We start from the raw sequence: 19,549 nt of genomic DNA on the forward strand, positions 1-19,549 counted from the left end.
TGTACTCACTAATCGCTGACTTCACTAATTACCCAGTTCATCGTTGGGTCTGGTTAGTACTTGGATGGGTGACCGCCTGGGAACACCAGATGCTGTTGGCATAACGTTCTCCCTACGTGTCAAGTGGGGTTGGTGGAGGATTGGTGCCCCTCCCTGTAAAACAATTAACTCTGAGCCCTTGGCCACCCCGTTTGGGATACATGGCGTCTGGCAATGAATGAATGAATGAAAAAATCCTTAACCTTTCAACCACGGGGCGTCACTTTCGTGACGCTCAGGTGCGAGGGATCATACCTCAAGGTGTCACTTTTGTGATTCTGTGTTATTTTGAATTCGTCTAGGCTTTCAAGTGGAGGCTTGTATCATCTGTCAGTACTGCCAATGTCCAGATATAGTCAGCGCTGCTAATGTAATCTGTATTCCCATCCACTGTTGACAATTTAGCCATTTTTCCCCTGTTCTTGACTCTCCTCCTTACCTCCCCTCCATTACCCTCTTCTCCCGCCTGCCCAGCCGCGCCACGCTACGCAAATCCTGCCCGGATTTTTCCACTAATTTCGTCCATTGAAATGTGCCCTATGCCCTATTCTTATACAAAATAATATATAAGAAAAAAAGACAAGGTAATTGATACTGCCATACACCTGGAATGGGCTAATTATCACCTGGCAACACCCCACATGCAATCGTTCACTAATTTTCCCTGTTTATTTCCCCTTGAAATATGCCGTATGACCTACTCTCGTAATAAAAATATATATAAGAAAGGAAGGGAGAAGCCTAAGTGATATTTACATGCACCTGGAACTACCTAATTTATTATGTATTGTCTAGATTTCCTGCCAATCATTTCACAGCATATAAATTAGCAGCTGTCACCACGCTGACACTGTCAAACCTTCCCTGCCCATAATATGCCACGTCATTCAGTTTACTGTCGTCTTTCGAGGTGAAACTATGTCGGATTCGCGCCCCTCCATTTCTGCCACTTCTGAGCCCACCGCAAAGGGCCCTGTGACCTCTACCCCTACTAAACCTCTTGTGGGAAGGGATAAAGGACTAAGTGACTCTGCTGTGGAATGTGAACTGGCTAATTTATCCATGATAGTGATGGACAGTGACTACGATCTTTCTGGTGAATCGTGTGATAAGCCAGTGGAGGAAGTGGTGACAGAAACTCCCAGTACGAGTGCTTCAGTGTCCCAAGTTCATCCTGGCTCCAAGAAAAAGGAGCCCTTAGTTACTGCAGGTGACAGTGCATAACAGTGTGAATAAAACAGAAATGTAAATAATGTAAATAAAATAGAAAATGTAAAGAGAAATGTAAATAATTACTAATATAAGAATAGGAGTATAAATACTTGGAGTAACGACAGTGAAAGTGAAAGCTTTGCTCTCTACGCTAGTTTACTGAACAAGAAAGTGAATGCCTGGAGTGAAAATAAACTACTAGTAGTGAAGGAAACTTATGGATAAATATTGTATATATAAATTAGTGTAATAAAGTAGCAGGAATATAAAGTGTGAGTGTGTTTATAATAAATGACAGCTCCGCATCAGAACACCAGCGGGGGGCAAGCGCAGGTGGAAAGCTCGTACGAGCTCGTAATTTACAATTCTTTCACAGTTTTTTTTTTTTTTTTTTTAGTATGGATTCCAAACTACTTGAAATTCATAGAATAGAGTTTGTAGTGATAATATCAGACAGTCGTAACCATATGATGAGGTATCGGGAAGTGTAAAGTGGAGACTTTGTTACCCAACTTTTGAAGTCTCCACAGGTCCTATTGTAGTTGACGAAGGCCCAACAAACATCCCAGGAGAAAGCTGAAGGTATGTGCCATAAGCATATATAATTATAATATTCTAGGACTAATAACTCATTTTTGACAAATATTTTTAAAAAGTCAGTCGGAGTGCGATTATCCCCGCGCGACTTGTGTGGTGCGCTTATGACATCCCTGCAGTTAAGGTGTTAAAGAAAGCAGTTGGAAAAATACGGTAATCCCTGTAAGATCCGGATGCCCAATAACCGGACACCCCACTACCCGGACATTTTGGGCCTGGGCCTGGGCCTTGGGCCCCCCCCCCCCCCCCCAAAAAAAAAAAAAAAAAAAAAATCAGACATTTTTTTCAGCAGTACTTTGAACTTAGCATGCGGCACCAAACAGCTGTGTTTATGCTCGGCCCCTTGCTTCCCCCTCCCCAGTTACTGCCTAACTACCATCCTGACTAGATGCTCATTGCAATGGATGCTGCATGTGCTCGTTTTTGTGAATAAACAGTGAATAAACTGCAATACCTCGCCACTAGACCACATAGGAATTTACAGTGTTGTGCAGTGTTAAGAAATTAGATATTCAGAGTGCAAAGATTAAGCACAGGGTGCAAACTGGCAGCTGAAACTGGCATAGTGCAATTAAGAACAGAATGTGCAGTGTTAAACAATTATAACTCGCTACGCAGAGGATTAATTGCAGCACAACACTGGATTACTGTATGTGCTTCAGGAGCATTTTCACCACTGCCAGAGCCTTAGAGGAGGCAGGTTAACCTTCGTAACGTTACTGTTGTAAGTACCCTGTACACTGCTAAATATTTTCCACTCTCACTTCTAATTCCTCATTCTCTGGTTCCTTTTCATTTATTTCATGCTTTCTGTCCCTTATCTGTGTGAATAGGGTCTTAATAGGTGCTATGCATGTCCAGTAGGGAGTTATGTAGGAGGTTTTCTGAGTTGGGCTGGGTTAGGGTCCATAAGTACCGGTCCAGGAGGCAGGGTCCCAGTATCTGGACAAACCCACTTCCCAGACATGCCTTTGGCTGTATTGCATTGGTTATTGGAGTGATTACTTGTATATATATATAGAGAGAGAGAGAGATTGTCCTGCGAGTGTGAGATCACAACACAAAGTGGTGTGGTATATGACATCAGAAACATGGCAACAGTGGCTCAAAAAAAGTGACTGCGGAGATGCGGGGGCTCGCGAAAATCATAGGAAAATTGCAAGACTCCAAGGAAAAAAACATTCCCTTGCCATCACGAAACGAAATTGTGTGAGAGTATATATCGTCAAAATAGTGACTGTACTGTATATATATATTCAGTATATAAAATCATATTTTTCAAATGAGTACTTAAACCCACTCCTGTATCTCCAGAGGCCTTCAGCATTTCAGCAGTCAACTCACACACACACATCACCTCTCCCAATCGCATCCTGCTAGCCCTTCTCACAGCAGCAGCATCAAAGGCCAAAAGTCAAACACTGATTTGCCGACTCCAATGCTTCCCTGTTCAATTACCTGCAGCTCAGTTTAAGGTAAAACACTGTACTGTAACAGTCTGTGGCACTGTCAGTAGTCACTGGTAGTAAACCTGTAATAAATACTGTACATTCTGAAATTTTCATTCCATTTAATTCCTCACCAGGTATTGCTACTACTGCTGACCAAAAGCAAAAATAGTACTGTATTTCACACTAGAGGAGATCAACAGTAATAGTAAAAACTCAAAGTTAAGACAGCAGCTACTCCATATGGTAGCTAGAAAGGGTTGCACAGGCAAGGGAACCAGGCCTCAGGAATTCACTTACTCAGAGTTACAGGTTCCCATCTGCCCAGTACTAACTAGCAAATCTCTATGTTAACCTCTGATAAAGATAGACATATATTACAGAGCTAACTAGCAAATCTCTATGTTAACCTCTGAAAAAGATAGATGTATATTACAGAGCTAGCTAGTACTGTATAATGTCATTATTAAATTAATGCTGTAATTGTGACCATGGAAGCATGTCACGTAGTATAATATTACCGAGGATTGTAAGCCAGGCATCAGCGATGACAGTGCCAGCTTCATTAGAACGGACGCAGGTGTACTTGCCCTCATCCTGGCTGCTTACTCCTGCCACCAACAAATCACCAGAGTCTAAAATCTGGTAGTGACCATTCTCCACCAGCTCCACATCATCTGTCACACACAAAAAATTTTTATACACCACCTGCAACTAAACTCAACATACTTTACACCTCATATGAGGCACTCTGAAGTGATGCAACATAAGCTTCATAAATAAAAGCACGGAGGTTATTTTCCTATACAGTAAACTCTCAGTTAGAGGCTTCACCAAATCCTTTTTCAGTGGTCTGCCACTAGGTGGTCTAGTGTTGCCCAGCCTTGATTAGATATTTTTGCAGGGATTTAAAGACCTGTGAAACTGTATCTAATACTAAGTTAATAATAATGTTGCTATTTATAGGAATCTTTTTTCCTATTCAATCAAGTACATATATATACCTGTAAATATAGAATAACCAGGCTTTCAGAGAAACTTAGCTTGGGGATTAAAATAGTGTGCTGTATATTTACATACATTTGAATAAATTGTGTGCAATTAGTAAAAGGAGATTGCCTTCAGGACTTCTGATGTGTGTGTTTTAGCATGCTTTAAAAGCAAGCTGTTCCATTGAAAATTATATCCTTAACGAATGCTTAGTTAGTGAATCCGAGATATTAAACAAAACAAAATAGCAGGGTGGTATGACACTTTAACCACAGCCGAGTACGAGGAGAAGTTGGGTGTAGCACACTTACTAAAGTGTGCAATGGAGTCTGGGAAACATTTAAAAGACTGGACCATTCCAGAATTACAGAAGTATATCAAAGAAAGAGGTGTACCATATTTGGGGTACAACAATGAAAAGCTCAAACAGATGGTGAAAAAGAGCAAGCATCTGAGAGCAGCACGTCAGGCAGGACAGCATAGAGAAAGGTGCTGCCAAATCTGTTGATTCATATCTATTTTTCTTTTGTGGATACTAATGAATGAAAAATATTTTAATTATTGTTATCTTGCTTTATGGGATGGTTCTAGTAAAACTGCCTATGTTTCATCTCTATGTTAAGCTTACAGAGATGAGTAAACTGACGAAAGCTGAGTCTGCAAAATTTCACTTATTTTACAATATATATAATCAAAAGGCTCCCATATTATAATTTCTTTGTAGCATATCATGCCAAATGAGTTATTTGATGAGTAAAATATGCTTTGGGGTATTTTACTTTGTGTCAAAATTAAAAAGAAATTAAGCATTGGCTACTTTTTCAGTGCCTACACCCGCATCAGAGCTGGGCAACAGAAGCAAACCTAGTGGCAGATTTCTGAAACGGGATCTGGTGAAGCGTCTAGTTATCCGATGTCACAATATCCGACCCGATGCAATATTTGATGCTGCCGGCTCGGCTCTATTAAAGCAATATCCAGTGATATTATGCAATATTTGACGCCGAAATAGGATGTAACCAGCGGTTCTATGCATTATCCAGCATTAAGGGGTTTCAACTGGCTCATACATGGTAGTCAACCGGCACTGTATTACTGTATTGTATCATTACGGTATTTATGCTTAATTTTCATCTTTTACCTGTGAGAAAATTTTTAGGAATGAGGGTCGAGACAGATAATAATGTAATGTCCAGCTCGATGCCGAATATTGAACCAATAGTGGGTACTACGGAATATCCAGCATTTCACGTTACTTACTGTAGGGCTTGGCTGAATTACGCTGGATAATTGAGAGTTTACTGTATTCTACTGAAATACTGCATTTTGGGAAAAAGTATACGTGCTTGTCTGTCCACACTTCTAAGGACCTCAGGCAATGTAGTGAAATTATCCTCCACTACTGTACTCAATATTTCATGAATAAAGTAAGCAAGATTATAAACAATATCAAATTACTCATGCATTATTAAATTATCATACTGAACACAACAGTATCAACTACAGTATCAACTACAGTATTTCTGGGGAATCATTTAAAAAATTGACAGGAAGATTTTCCCTGCTTTTCCCACATCATCAGTGGTTTCTAGTGGTTCATAAGTGATATTTTGCATGTTTTTCTGTGAGAAATACTGTCATCCAGCCATGCAGTACAGAACATTAATCATTCATTGTCCATCATGTACTGCATGGCAAACTCTCATCATCATCATCATCGCACCCAGACAGGCCTGTTTATCATCCTGTAAACCACGTTGAGTACACCGCTTCCCGTTCGATCAGCGAAGTTAAGCAACGTTGGGTCTGGTTAGTACTTGGATGGGTGACTGCCTGGGAACACCAGATGCTGTTGGCATAACGTTCTCCCTACGTGTCGAGTGGGGTTGGTGGAGGATTAGTGCCCCTCCCTGTAAAACAATTAACTCTGAGCCCTTGGCCACCCCGTTTGGGATACATGGCGTCTGGCAATGAATGAATGAAAAAATGAATTATCTGTTTAGGAAGTATTAATGAGCCATAAAATGCACTTACAAGTCTCGTAGTGGGTCTGGAGGTAATGGGAATAGTTTAAACGTAGAAACCAGTGATTTCTGAGGAAAGTACGGATTATTCGCAGATTTCACCCGTTTGTGGGGGAGTCTGGTACGTAACCCCTGCGGACAGCAGGGGCTGACTGTAATTCTTGCATTACTGAACTTCTCTCTCTCTCCCTCTCTCTGACACACACACACACACACACACACACACACACACACACACACACACACGCACGCACGCACGCACGCACGCGCGCGCACACACACACACACACAAATTTAAAGTATCTTTCCTATCACAACCTTTTTTCTGATTGTCAGTATGGGTTCCACCAGGGATACTCCACTGGAGATTTTCTCACCTACTTTTCTGACTCCTGGTCATCCTCCTTTCAGGACTTTTGGTAAAAGATTTGCCACTGCACTTGATATCTCACAGGCTTTTGATTGAGTCTGGCATAAACCTTTAATTTTCAAAGTGCCCTCTTATGGATTCTATCCTTCTATCTGTGCCTTCATCTCTAGCTTCCTTTCTGGTTGCTCTATAGCTGTTCTTGTAGATGACCACAGTTCTTCTCCAAGAGCTATCAAGGGTGGTGTTCCTCAGGGCTCTGTCCTATCACCAATTATCTTCCATTTATTCATCAGTGACCTTCTAAGCTGTACATCTAACCTTATCCACTCATACACTGATGACTACACCCTTCACCTTGCCATTCGCTTCCCACAGAATCCATCTCCGCAATCACTTCAACAAACAAGGGATGAGGCTATGGCATACCTAATAGCTGACTTGGCTCATATCTCTGATTGGGGTAAAAATACTGTAATCTTGTTATTAATGCATGAAAAACTCAGTTCTTACATCTAGCAACCCAACAATCTTCAGCAAGAGTACCCTCTAATTTTCAACAATATCCAACTGAATCCTGCATTATCTTTAAACATACTGTACTTGGTGTTTCATTCTCTCAGGATTCATCTTGGAAATATTATATTACCTCTCTTGTAAAATATGCTTCCAGGAGAACAGGTATGCTAAACTGACTCAATGCCTTCTTTACCCCTGCACAGTTGTTGACATTATACATGGGTTATATTCACCCGTGTACATTACAACTCTCATGTGTAGGACGGCTCCCCCACATACAGCTCTTCTCAACAAGGTGGAGTCAAGGGCTTTTTGTCTCATTAACTCTCCTCTTCTTACTGGCTCCCTTCAACTTCTGTCTCTCTGCTACACTGTTGCATCTTTATCACTTTTCTGTTACTACTTCAATGGTCACTGCTCCTCTGAACTGTCTGCTGGCATCCCTCCACCACTACAATGGGTGTGTAGCACCCATCTAGCAACAAACTCTCATTCATTTCTGGACCAACTCTTTAATGCAAGAGTTAACTGTAACTTCCAGTGATTCATGTATGCAACAGGTCAACTCAGGAACTGTCTCCCTCTGTCCGTATTTCCTACTGCCTAAGATCTTAAGTCTTTCAAACGCACTGTGTCCAGGGATCTTGAAATGAACGGATCTCGAATTTGGCTCTCTGTTATCTTGTTTTTGTTTTTTCTTGGAGGGAACAATGACCTACGGTTCCTTCTTCCTTGCATAAAGACACATACACAAGATGAGCTGATGATTGGACGTGTCCTAACCAACTCTACTGATGAACTTACCTTGAGTAGTTTCAGGAATTTTGTTTCTCCTGTCTCCATTTTTTTTTTTTTTAATTATCTAAAGTGTTCATCAGCATCATTATCATCATCTAATCCAGTGTTGCCCCACAAGGAGCATAGAAGCCTGGGGTTTGGCAAGTTGGTCCTGACATTTAAGATGAAAGTGACCAGCCTCACTCATCCTTGAGTAGCATTACATGGGCAATAACCCCCAATCACCCCTTCAATATAAACCTGCACAGGCTCAATCTGACTGGAGCGCCTTACTTACCCACTAAAACACCAGGTGCCATAACCTGGTTATATGGTTACCACCCATCATAGTAAATCATTTCCCAGCGAACAGGAAACCATTTGGCTTGTCACTCAGTGTACAGTCACTTGTAGACAGAACTAGGAAAGAATGAAGGAAAGAGAGACAGAAGAGGAAGGAAGGAAAAGGAAGAAAGAAAGGAATAGGTAGTCGTCCGAGAGCAGAACTACATTGAGTGAGTGGATGATGAGTGTCCCCATCTAAAGTGCTGTCTGTTGTAAATGCAAGTGATCATTATCAATAAATAATTGCATCCAGGACGGTGCTCTTTTGCTCCTTAAGTCTTATCTGTCAGACAGATCTCGGAGAGTAGTTATTGATTACGCTAGCTCAGATTCTGCTTCCCTTCTGTTCAGAGTCCCCCAAGGATCAGTTTTTGGTCCAATTCTATTTACAGTCTACACAAGTAGTTTTTCGTCTTTACTTGGTGCTCATGACGTGTCCTATTGTTTTTAAGCTGACGATACTCAGCTCTATGTTGAGATGTCAGATATTAACAATACCAAGACCAACTTTGAATCTCTAATGTCTGATATTAAGATCTGGATGGCAAGGAGGAAACTTAAGCTGTATGATGGTAAAACTGACATCATCATCATCAGAGGAAACAAATGGGGTGACAATACTGATAATGCCCTGGCTTTGAACACTGGTATGTAACAGGTTCATCTAGTCAGTTCTGTTTGAAATATGGGTGTTTATTTTAATTCAAAGTAAAATTACAAAGAACATATTAATCAACTGTGCATGTGGATGGTGAACTAAGTGAATTTTTCTCTTTGAAGGTTGGGTTGAAACAGGGATGTGTCATGTCTCCATGGTTGTTCAATCTGTACATGGAAAGGGTAATAAAAGAGGTACAAGGTAGGGTAGTGGATGTTGGAGTGGCCCTGGTGAGAGAGGATAGTGTTTGGAAACTCCCTGTACTGTTGTTTGCAGATGATACTGTGTTGTTGAGTGAAGACGAAGGGGAGCTGCAAGGCTTGGTAGATGAGTTTGGGAGAGTGTGTAAGAAACGGAATCTAAAGGTGAATGTAGGGAAGAGTAAAGTGATGGTCTTTGAGAGAGGCAAAGTCAGTGAATGTACAGCGAGGTTGGATGGTGAGGAATTGGAAAATGTGAGTACGTTTAAGTACTTGGGTAGTGTGAGAGTAAGGATGGAGGTTTGGAGGGTGAAGTGCTTGAAAGGGTACAGCATGGAAGAAAGGTTGCTGGTTCTTTGAAAGCAGTGATAAGAAACAGGGAAGTGAGCATGGATGTGAAAAAGTTACTACATGACAGTATTGTGATACCAACTCTAACGTATGGAAGTGAAGCTTGGACGTTGTTGGAAGGACACAAGTCAAGAGTGAGAGCAGTGGAAATGAGTTATTTAAAAGGAGCCTGTGGAGTCACATGGTGAGACAGGCTGACGAATGAGGATGTGAAGGAACGTTGTGGTGTGGATGTGGATGTGATAGGAAGCATTATGAGGAACACACTGAGGTGGTTTGGCCATGTGGAGAGGATGGAGAGTGAGAGACTGACGAAGAGAGTGTATGTGAGTGAGGTGGAGGGAGGAAGAGGGAGGGGGAGGCCGAGGATGAGATGGAGGGATGGGGTGGAGAGGTATATGAGAGAGGGGGGTGTGAGTTGGGAGCAGGGCAGTGAAATGGCAGGGGACAGGGCGACACGGAGGCGATTTGTTTGTGGCCACCCCAAACGGGATTGAGGCGTCTGGCAATAGATAGATAGATATTAATCAGTTTGTTAGAGGGTGTAACCTGCACATTAGAAATCTGTACTCTGTGAGAAAATTCCTGAATAGACGTTGCCTCTTAACTCTGGTCCATGCAATGGTCTTGTCTCGTGTCAATTATTGTAATTCACTGTGGGTTGGTCTTCCAAATAAAATACTAACAAAAGTTCATTCTGTGTTGAACAGGGCAGCAAGGCTTATCTTTTGTCTGCCCCCAAGAACCTTGACTACCACATTCCAAACTGAGCTGCACTGGTTACCAGTAATGGCTAGAACTGAATTTAAATTACATTTAAGATTCTTAAGTTTGATGAACCGAAGTATTTTGCTGAACTGTTGAAATTCCCATCGGCACGCCCAGGTGTGATGGTGTGTAGTGAAGGTGATTCCCTGCGTCTTGACAAGCCTGGAGCCATTCACCAGTCATCTTTCTCTGCCCATTCTTTTGTGTATAGAGCCCCTAGGTTATATAATAGATTGCCGTTGTCCATTAGACAACTCTCTTCTGCTGAATCCTTTAGTAGACAGCTGAAAGCCTTTCTCTTTTCAAAATGCTATGACCTGGAGAGAGGTAATGCGATAGATGATCATAATGTTTAATTATTGCCCCTTTCACATCATCTTTTTCTTTTACTAATGACATTTGTATTGTATATGGGAGATGTCACATTTCTCGTATATGTAAAAATAATGTTTGTGTGTGTCAAGCGCTAGTGAATTCCCAATGGAAGAACTAGCGCTCTTGAGAAACAAAAGACCAGATTATTATTATTATTATTATTATTATTATGGGGTCAGTGTAGGATTGGATGATGGATGGATGGATTATTATTATTATTATGGAGTGAGCAAAGCAAATGTTAACATGATTGGTTTTGAGGTGTGAAAAGAAGGAATGAAGTGCCAGGAAATGTGACACTCACAGAGGTGAAGAACACTGTGAAGCAGCTGAAAAATGGGAGAGCAGCTGGGGTTGATCAGGTGTATGCTGAGATGATCAAGTGTAGAACAGTCAGCAAAATGAAGTGCTTGATGGAAATGTAAGAAGGCATGGTTGAGTGAAACTGTGCCAGTAGAGTGGAAAAAGGCAGTGTTTGTACCCCTGTACAAAAATAAAGGTAAGCAATGTGAGTGTAAGAATTATTGTGGCGTAAGTCTATTGAGTGTGGTAGGAAAGGTATATGGAAGAATTATTATAGGGAAAGTAAGAAAGACATCAAAAGTCCTAGTGAGTGACAAACAGGGTGGCTTTAGGAGTGGCAAAGGATGTGTAGATTAAATGTATCCAGTAAAACTTTTGACAAAGTCCCTAAAAAGGTGGTGACATGGGCAATGAGAAAGCTTGGGATCAAGGTGTGGCTGGTTAGAGTCATTATGACCATGTATGTGGGTGCTCACATTGAGGTAAGGGTGAATGTAGATTTGAGTGGTGAGTTTTCCGTGAATATTGGTGTGCATCAGGGGTCAGTCTTGAGCCCCTTGTTGTTTATCATGGTACTTGCTGCCCTCTCATGTGACTTCAGAAATGGGGTCCCGTGGGAGATGTATGCTGATGATTTGGTGTTGGTTGCAGAGAATGAAAGGGAGACAGAGGAAAGATTTAGGATGTGAAGAGATGGTATGGGGCACAAGGGTTTAAGAGCAAATGCAGATAAAACAAAAGCGATGGTATCTAGGGCTGGAGGTGATACTGTCAAAGAAGAGGAAGAGTGGCCATGTGCAATTTGTCACAAGGGTGTGGGAAGTAATTCCATCTTGTGCAGTGATTGTGATAAATGGGTGCATAAGAGATGTAGTGGTACTAGAGGTAAACCACAAGACAATGTTGGTTTCATGTAAGTAATGTGTTGGGGAGAGCATGTGGATAGTGCCAGGCATGAAAGGATGGTGAGTCTCTCGAGTGTGTGGAAGAGATTTATTATTTGAGAGACATGTTATATGCTGGAGGTGGGGCAGGAGCCAGCTCTGTGGCTAGAGTGAGGAGTGGATGGAAGAAGTTCAGGGAGCTGTTGCCTCTCCTGATACTGAGGGGGCTCTCACTCCGTGCTATGGGATCTTTGTATGCGGCATGTGTTAGGCGTGTAATGCTGTATGGCAGTGAGACCTGGGAAGTAAATAGGATATTTGCAGGCTCAAAAGTATAGAAATGACAATAATTAGGTGGATGTACAGAGCGTCCTTGAGTGCAAAGCCTAGGGGGGCTAGGTTAAGATGTAAGAGTTGAGAGGTAGGATGGGACTGGATTGTACTGGTGTTGTGATGAGGAGAGGTAGATTGAGATGGTCTGGGCATGTGGAGAGGATGAGGGATGATAAACCAAAAGACCCGCCGACATCTCGTAAAAAATACCCCAGCTAATACCAATACACCAGTCCTGTATGAGACAGCCCTAGCATGTATTCAGTATGGACAGTGGGTGTTTGCGCCAAAGTGGTGACATGTAGAGGTGTGTGGTACATAGGAGGACTACTGGGCCCTGAAAGCAGGCTGTGAAGCCAATGCCCAGAGTTGGTCACATAAAAAAAATAAAAAAAAATAAAAAATAAATAAATAAAAAAATGGGGTGCAGAAAATGAGAAGTGTTAATGTTGAGGGTAGGGTTGTGAGAGGCAGACCAAAAAAGACCTGGGACGAGGTCACTGAATGTGACCTAATGGTTAAGGGAATAAATACAAAAGCTGCCAGAGATAGAGCAGCATGGAGAGCTGCCATTAGGTGACCAAGGCCAATGCATGCAAGCATCTTGGAGCCTTCAAAAATGAAAACGAAATGAAGACAGATATACAAAAGGTGTGTGAGAAGGACTATTAGGTATTTATGACAGTAATGATCTGGAAAAAGCATACAACAATGTAGACAGAGAAGGATTGTGGAAGGTTTTAAGCATGTATGGTGTAGATGGTAAGTTGCTATGTGCCATCAAGAGTTTTTATGATGGAGGTGAGGCACGTGTAAGGGTAAAGGCATCTAAGTGATTGGTTCACAATCAATGTGGGCATGCGACAAGGCTGTGTGATGTCCCCATGGTTGTTCAATATACAGTATATATGGATGGGGTGATGAGAGAAGTAAAAACACGAGTAATGGAGAGAGGGATGGCGTTGGTAATGAATGATGATGGAAGGAATCTCAAATTTGTTGTATGCTGATGCTGAAACGCTACTTGCAAATACTGGACAAGAGTTTAGTAGATATTGTAGAGATCTGTAAATGTCTGTGAGTAAAGTATTGTGCATTTAGAGCAAATGCAGAAAACAGTAAAATGATGGTTACTGAGAGAGAAGGTGACCCCAGTGTGATGCTACAGTGAATGAAGAGAGACTGGAATTGGTGAGAGAGATCAAATACCTGGGTACAGTGATAGAAAAGAGGGGAAAATGTACAAAAGATATGGAAAGAAGAGTGACACAGGGAAGGATAGTAGCTGGTGCTATGAAAGCCCTGATAAAAAACAGAGGCTTGAGTGTTGCAGCTGCATGCATTTTATGTAAGAGTGTTAGTGCCAACTTTATCATATGGATGTGAGACTATGGTGTGGCATGAAAATGTAAAGTCAACAGTAACAGCAGTGGAGATGGGACTGCTGAAGAATGTATGCGGAGTAAAGAGAGTGGTTAGGATACGGAAGAATATGATTCGTGAAGGATGTGGGGTGAGGAAGTCTGTGGACATTAGAATCAAAGAGAGTGTGCTGAGATGGTTTGGTCATGTGGAGAGAATGGATGACAATAAGAGTGGTGAAAAACGTATAGCTGAACAAAATTTGAAGGAGGGAGGAGGTGAGGTGGGCTAAGAAGAAGGTGGAGGGATATGGTGGATGAGTGTGTTAGGAAGAGAGGTATGGAAGTTGGTAAGGCTAAGGGACTGATAAGAAACAATGCTGGCTGGATGAACCTTGTGCAGAGAAGCACATAAGCAAGGATTTGGCAATCCTTTTTAATGTGACGGCGTTCTGACTGACTATCAGATAGGTACAGAATGTGGTGAAATCTTTTTGGCCTATCTGATGGAGTCAGGATTCCAGGGGCTTGAATGATGAGTGAATGGAAACGTGGCCCATTGAACTGGGCAAACTCAGGCTGTCTGGATGTTGCTACTCCTCACCCTGCCCATGGGTGGGAGAGGAGGTCCAGGATGACGATGACGACGACGACAAAGATGATGATGATTGTTATTATACGTAAATACAGTATTCTCACAAAATTTGGGGGAACCAGTTGACCATAGCAAAATCAAATATGGTCACCAACATCCACAAAACAATTAGCGAATGATGGCAAGGCCAGTGTATTGGAAATCATGAAAATGTTGATAACGAGAATTAGTAATACAGAAAGGAAAATGGAAGATGGAGTTTCTTGAGAAATGTTGGAAAAGAATTAAATGAAAATCCAGAGCCTGACTGAACAGAACAAAAAGGCCAATGAAGAAACTGAAAAACTGAAGAAGGAAAATACTGAACTAAGAAAAAAAATTAGAAAGTAATAATAAAATGGAGAAGGTGAGTAATGTACTGGATGAACAGAAGACAAGATGGGCACATTTGCAGGAGGAACAGAAAGAAGTGATTTGTTTAAAGAAAATTATTCAGGAACAACGAGATGAAGACAAGAAAACAATGGAAGAAAATGTAATAAAGATATTGAAAAAGAAAGAAAAAATTGTGCGAGAAACTGTAGAAAGAAATCGATGTGTTGTGATATTTGGAGGCAGGGAGGAAGAGGAGAGGGTTAGGCTAGTGATAATCGAGGGAGACTTGAACAGGGTGAAGGAAATACTGGGCAAGGTCAACCCAGCAGGAGGCAAGTAGGTACAAGAAATTGAAGAAGTACAAAGAATAGGGCCATACAAGAAGGGAGAAGCATGACCAATGTGGATGAATTTGCAACTGAAAGTGCAAAAAATGAACTTCTCAGAGTGTAGTGGAAATCAGCAGGGAGCCAGGTTTTGAAAACATTATTATAAGAAAAGACCTAAATGAGGAAGAAAGAGAAGTTTTGAAGTTGTTGAAAGTGCAAGTGAAAAAATAATGACGGGGGGTCAGAGGATGAGCGTAAGAAATTTTTCAGCAGAGTGATAGGCATGAAAATCAGGAAGTGGCACATCAAGAACTAAAAGTGATGGAAAAGAGGGGGACGGAAATGAAAACAAGCAAGAGAAGATGAATAAAGAAAAGACTGTATTGAAAAATTTATAGATCACGTACAGTAATGTGGATGGACTAATATCTAAGAGAGATGAAGTAGGAGATTATACAGAGGAAAAGAAATCAAAATTATTTGCTTGGTAGAGACAAAATTGCCCCAGGAAGTCGATACTAAATTATTTGGATGAAAGGAACATAATGTGTGGAGGAAGGATAGAGAGAGGACATTTGGGGGAGGGTAATGATTTTAACTCAGACAAAAGCAAAAAAGACTTGAAATACCACAACAGAAATTTTGGGGATGAAAACAGAAGACAACTATGGAGATAAAATAGACAGTGATGAAGTGGGCAATGAGAAAGCTTGGCTTGGAGGAGTGGCTGGTTAGGGTGGTTATGGTTATGTATGGGGATGCTCGCACTCAGGTAAAAGTGAATGGAGATTTGAGCGATGAGTTTTCTGTGAATGCTGGCATGCATCAGGGGTCAGTTTTGATTCCCATGTTGTTTATCATGGTACTTGAAACCCTCTAACGTGACTTGGAAACGGACTCCCGTGGGAGATGTTGTATGCTGACGAGTTGGTGTCGATTGCAGAGAACGAAAGGGAGGCAGAGGAAAGATTTAGGAAGTGGAGAGATGGTATGGGGCACAAGGGCTTAAGGGTAAATGTAGATAAAACAAAAGTGATGATATCTAGGGTTGGTGGCGGTACCGTCAAAGACGAGGGAAAGTGGCCATGTGCAGTTTGCCACAAGGGCATGGGAAGTAATTCCATCTTGTACAGTGTTTATGATAAATGGGTGCACAAGAGATGTAGTGGTATCAGAGGTAGACTGTGAGATAATGCTGATTTTATGTGTGCGGTATGTCGGGGAGAGCAGGTGGAGATTCTCAGGCGTGAAAGAATTGAACTTTCTGGTGAGTCTCTCGAGTGTGTGGAAGAGTTTTGTTATTTGGGAGACATGTTGTGTGCTGGAGGTGGGGCTCGAGCTAGCTCTGTGGCTAGGATGAGAAGTGGTTGGAAGAAGTTCAGGGAGCTGTTGCCTCTCCTGACACTGAGAGGACTCTCCCTACTAAGGGGTCTTTGTATGCAGCATGTGTTAGGAGTGTAATGCTGTATGGTAGTGAGACCTGGGCAGTAAAGAAGGAGGATATTCACAGGCTCAGACATACAGAAATGACAATGATTAGGTGGATGTGCAGTGCGTCCCTGTGTGCAAGGCATGGGGGGGCTGGGTTTACGATGGAAAAGTTGAGAGGTAGGATGGGACTGGAGTGTACTAGTGTTGTGTGAGGCAAGGTAGACTGAGGTGGTTTGGGCATGTGGAGAGGATAGGGGATGATAATTGGGTGCAGAAGGTGAGAAGTGTTAATATTGGGGGTGGGGTTGTGAGGGGCAAACCGAGAAAGATGTGGGACGAGGTCATTAAGTGTGACCTCAGGGTTAAGGGACTGAACAGGGAGGCTGCAACAGATCGTGCAGCATGGAGAGCCGCCATTAGGTGACCAAGGCTGACACATGCAAGCATGTTGGAGCCTTCAAAAATGAAACAAAATGAAACAACATGTAACAGTATTCTACAGTACTGTATATGCTCCCTCAAACTAAGACAAAGAATAAAGAAGATTATGAATAGTTGATAGGAGAATCCATTGTACAGATAATGATGTCAATTGAATAATGGAACAGAATAATAATCATGGGGATTTTAAGTGTGAAGATGTTGACTGGGAAAACATGGACGCTGGGAGCCATGAGGAATCGTGGGGCAATAAACTGATGGAAATGGTGATGGATAATATGTTAACTCAGTTAATCAACAAAAATACAAGAACCAGGGCAGACAACGAACCATCAAGGCTGGACCTGGTATTCACAAAAAACCCAAACGATGTGAAGAATATAACCTATCAATGCTCCCTAGCTAAAAGTGATCATCTGGTTACTAAGACGAAAGTGGTGCGAGTAAGGAAAGGAGAAAGGGATGAAAAACACAGAGAAAATAGATATAATTACAGAAAAGCAGATTTTACTTCCTCAAGGTACTATATCCAAAATGCTGACTGGGGTGAAATGGATGCAGTCAAAAATGTTGATAAGAAGTATGAGTTAAGTGTACAAAACAGGAATTGGTAAATAAGTCCCAAAATTTTCTACAGCAATGGAAAAGAAGAAAGAAAGGTTCAACAATAGGTGTAGAAAGGCACTTGAGGCAAGAAACAGAGCATGGAATAAAGTGAGATGATATAGTGAAAGAGCATGGGAGGAATATAAGAAGGCTGGAAATGAATATGAAAGGATATAGAGAGGGGAAAAATGGAAGTAGAGTATGAAAAAAATATTGTAACTAAATGTAAAAAAAGAGCCTAAGTTATTTTCTATGTTTGTTTATGGTAAAATGAAAGTTAAAGAGATTATAGCACAATTGTGAGATGGAGATAAAACTTATGGAAGAAAGGAAGATTTGTGCGAAATAATGAACAGGCTGCAGTCAGTTTATGTACTGGAAGAGGAATTTACTGAAACTGAAATGGGAACCAGGATGACAAGAATGGCATAAATTACAGATGACATGAATGAGGTGTTGCAGATAATGAGGAACTTAGATGTGAGGAAAGCAATGGGAATGGATAACATGGCTGGATGGATCCTAAAAGAATGTGCTGACCAATTAGTGTGGCCTGTTTATGTCATCATAAAGAACTCTCTGGAAAATGGGCAGGTACCTAAACACTGGAAAAGAGCAAATATTGTGTCAGTCTTCAAGGGAGGAGATAGGCAAGATCCATTCAACTACAGAGCTGTATCCTTTACAATTGTTTGTAAAATTTGTGAGAAAATTATCAGAAAAAGATGGATTAGGTATCTGGATGAAAATGACGTGATAACATCAAGACAATTTGGTTTGGGTAAAGAAAGATCTCGTGTTACCAATCTACTAAGTTTCTATATAAGGGTGATAGATGTCATATAAGAGGGAGGGGAATGGGCAGACTGTGTCTACCTAGACCTCAGGAAAGCATTCAACAGGGTGCCCTATAAGAGATTGCAATGGAAGCTGAAGACCTTTCGAGGAGTGCCTGAGAAAATATTCAAGTGGATGGAATATTATCTGGCAGGAAGGCAGATAAGAACAATCATAAGAGACAAGGTTTCACAATGGAAAAGATGTGACTAGTGGAGTGCCCCAGGGCTCTGTCTTGGTTCCAATAATGCTTCTGATATATATAAATGACCAGAAGGTCTGAATAGTTACAGAGTATGTTTGCAGCTAATGCTAAAACCATGAAGCATATTAAATGTACTGATAGTTGTAGGGAGCTGAAAGAGGACCTGAACAAACTCTGCAACTGGTGCCAGACTTGGAATATTGGAGCTCAGTGCCAAGAAGTGTCATGTATTACAAATGGATGTGAATGAAAAAAGACCAAACTGGATATATAAAATGTGCAATGAGATAATTAACAAAAGAAAAGAAGAGAAGGACTTGGGAGTGATTATACAAGATGACCAGTCACCAGAGATGCATATAAACAGAATCACTGGAAGCACATATGACTTACTGACCAACATGTGGGTGGCTTTTAATTATATGGATGAAGAAATGCAGAAGGAGCTGATAGTGTCCATGATACCAAGACTAGAATATGCAGTTGTGATATGGTCACCTCATCTGAAAAAGCATATTGATAAACTGGAGAAGGTACAATGGATGGCTACAAGGATGATACCATGCTTAAGGGAACTGGCCTACAAGGAGAGACTGGAAACTCTGAAGTTACCAACACTACGTGACATAAAGGAATGAGGAGATTTGGTTACAATGTTTAAAAATGTAAGGAACCTGAACAAGGTAGACAGAGAGAATCTTTTGGTATTGGATGATGGAAGAACATGAGGTCAGGAATTTAAAATGAGAAAGAGCAGATGCCTTATTGATCTTAAAAAAGGTTTCGTTTCCCAAACAGAAGTATAAGTACTTGGAATGACTTGTACAAGGAAGTGGTGAAAGGAAAAAGCATCCATGTGTTTAAAACTAGACTGGATAGAAGTAGACATTGCGACAGGACAATATGAGCTTAGCTCAATTCCTGTATACAGTACTGTACTACAAATAGATAAATACAAATCAGCAAGTACAAACACACAACTTATCTTGTTCTCGTGTTCCTGAACTTGATTCCTCTGAATTCTCTACTCTCTGGCTTCGGCTTTCTTGTCATTCTCTGACTAAATACATCTGTGCTGTTTACTTATCCCCTAATTCTACTGACTACAAAAAATTCTTCGACTATCTTACTTCTACGATGGAACACATCCTAACCGTTTCTCCTTTCTCTGAAATCTCC

At 41.3% G+C, this 19,549-nt stretch overlaps 1 protein-coding gene and 1 pseudogene across 1 annotated transcript in view; one reads left to right on the plus strand and one right to left on the minus strand.

The window, feature by feature from the left end:
• sdk (sidekick cell adhesion molecule) overlaps positions 1-19,549 on the minus strand; it is a 296,130-nt gene that overhangs the window by 264,015 nt on the left and 12,566 nt on the right. The window contains exon 5 of the mRNA XM_080277849.1: positions 3,818-3,973. Coding sequence (XP_080133975.1) covers positions 3,818-3,973 — 156 coding nt within the window. The remainder of the gene's footprint in view (positions 1-3,817; positions 3,974-19,549) is intronic.
• LOC145406941 (5S ribosomal RNA) lies at positions 6,026-6,144 on the plus strand (annotated as a pseudogene).

Source organism: Coenobita brevimanus, chromosome 71 (genome assembly GCF_032717465.1).
Source record: "Coenobita brevimanus isolate Jiangsu-jjx chromosome 71, ASM3271746v2, whole genome shotgun sequence".
Classification (NCBI taxonomy): domain Eukaryota; kingdom Metazoa; phylum Arthropoda; class Malacostraca; order Decapoda; family Coenobitidae; genus Coenobita; species Coenobita brevimanus.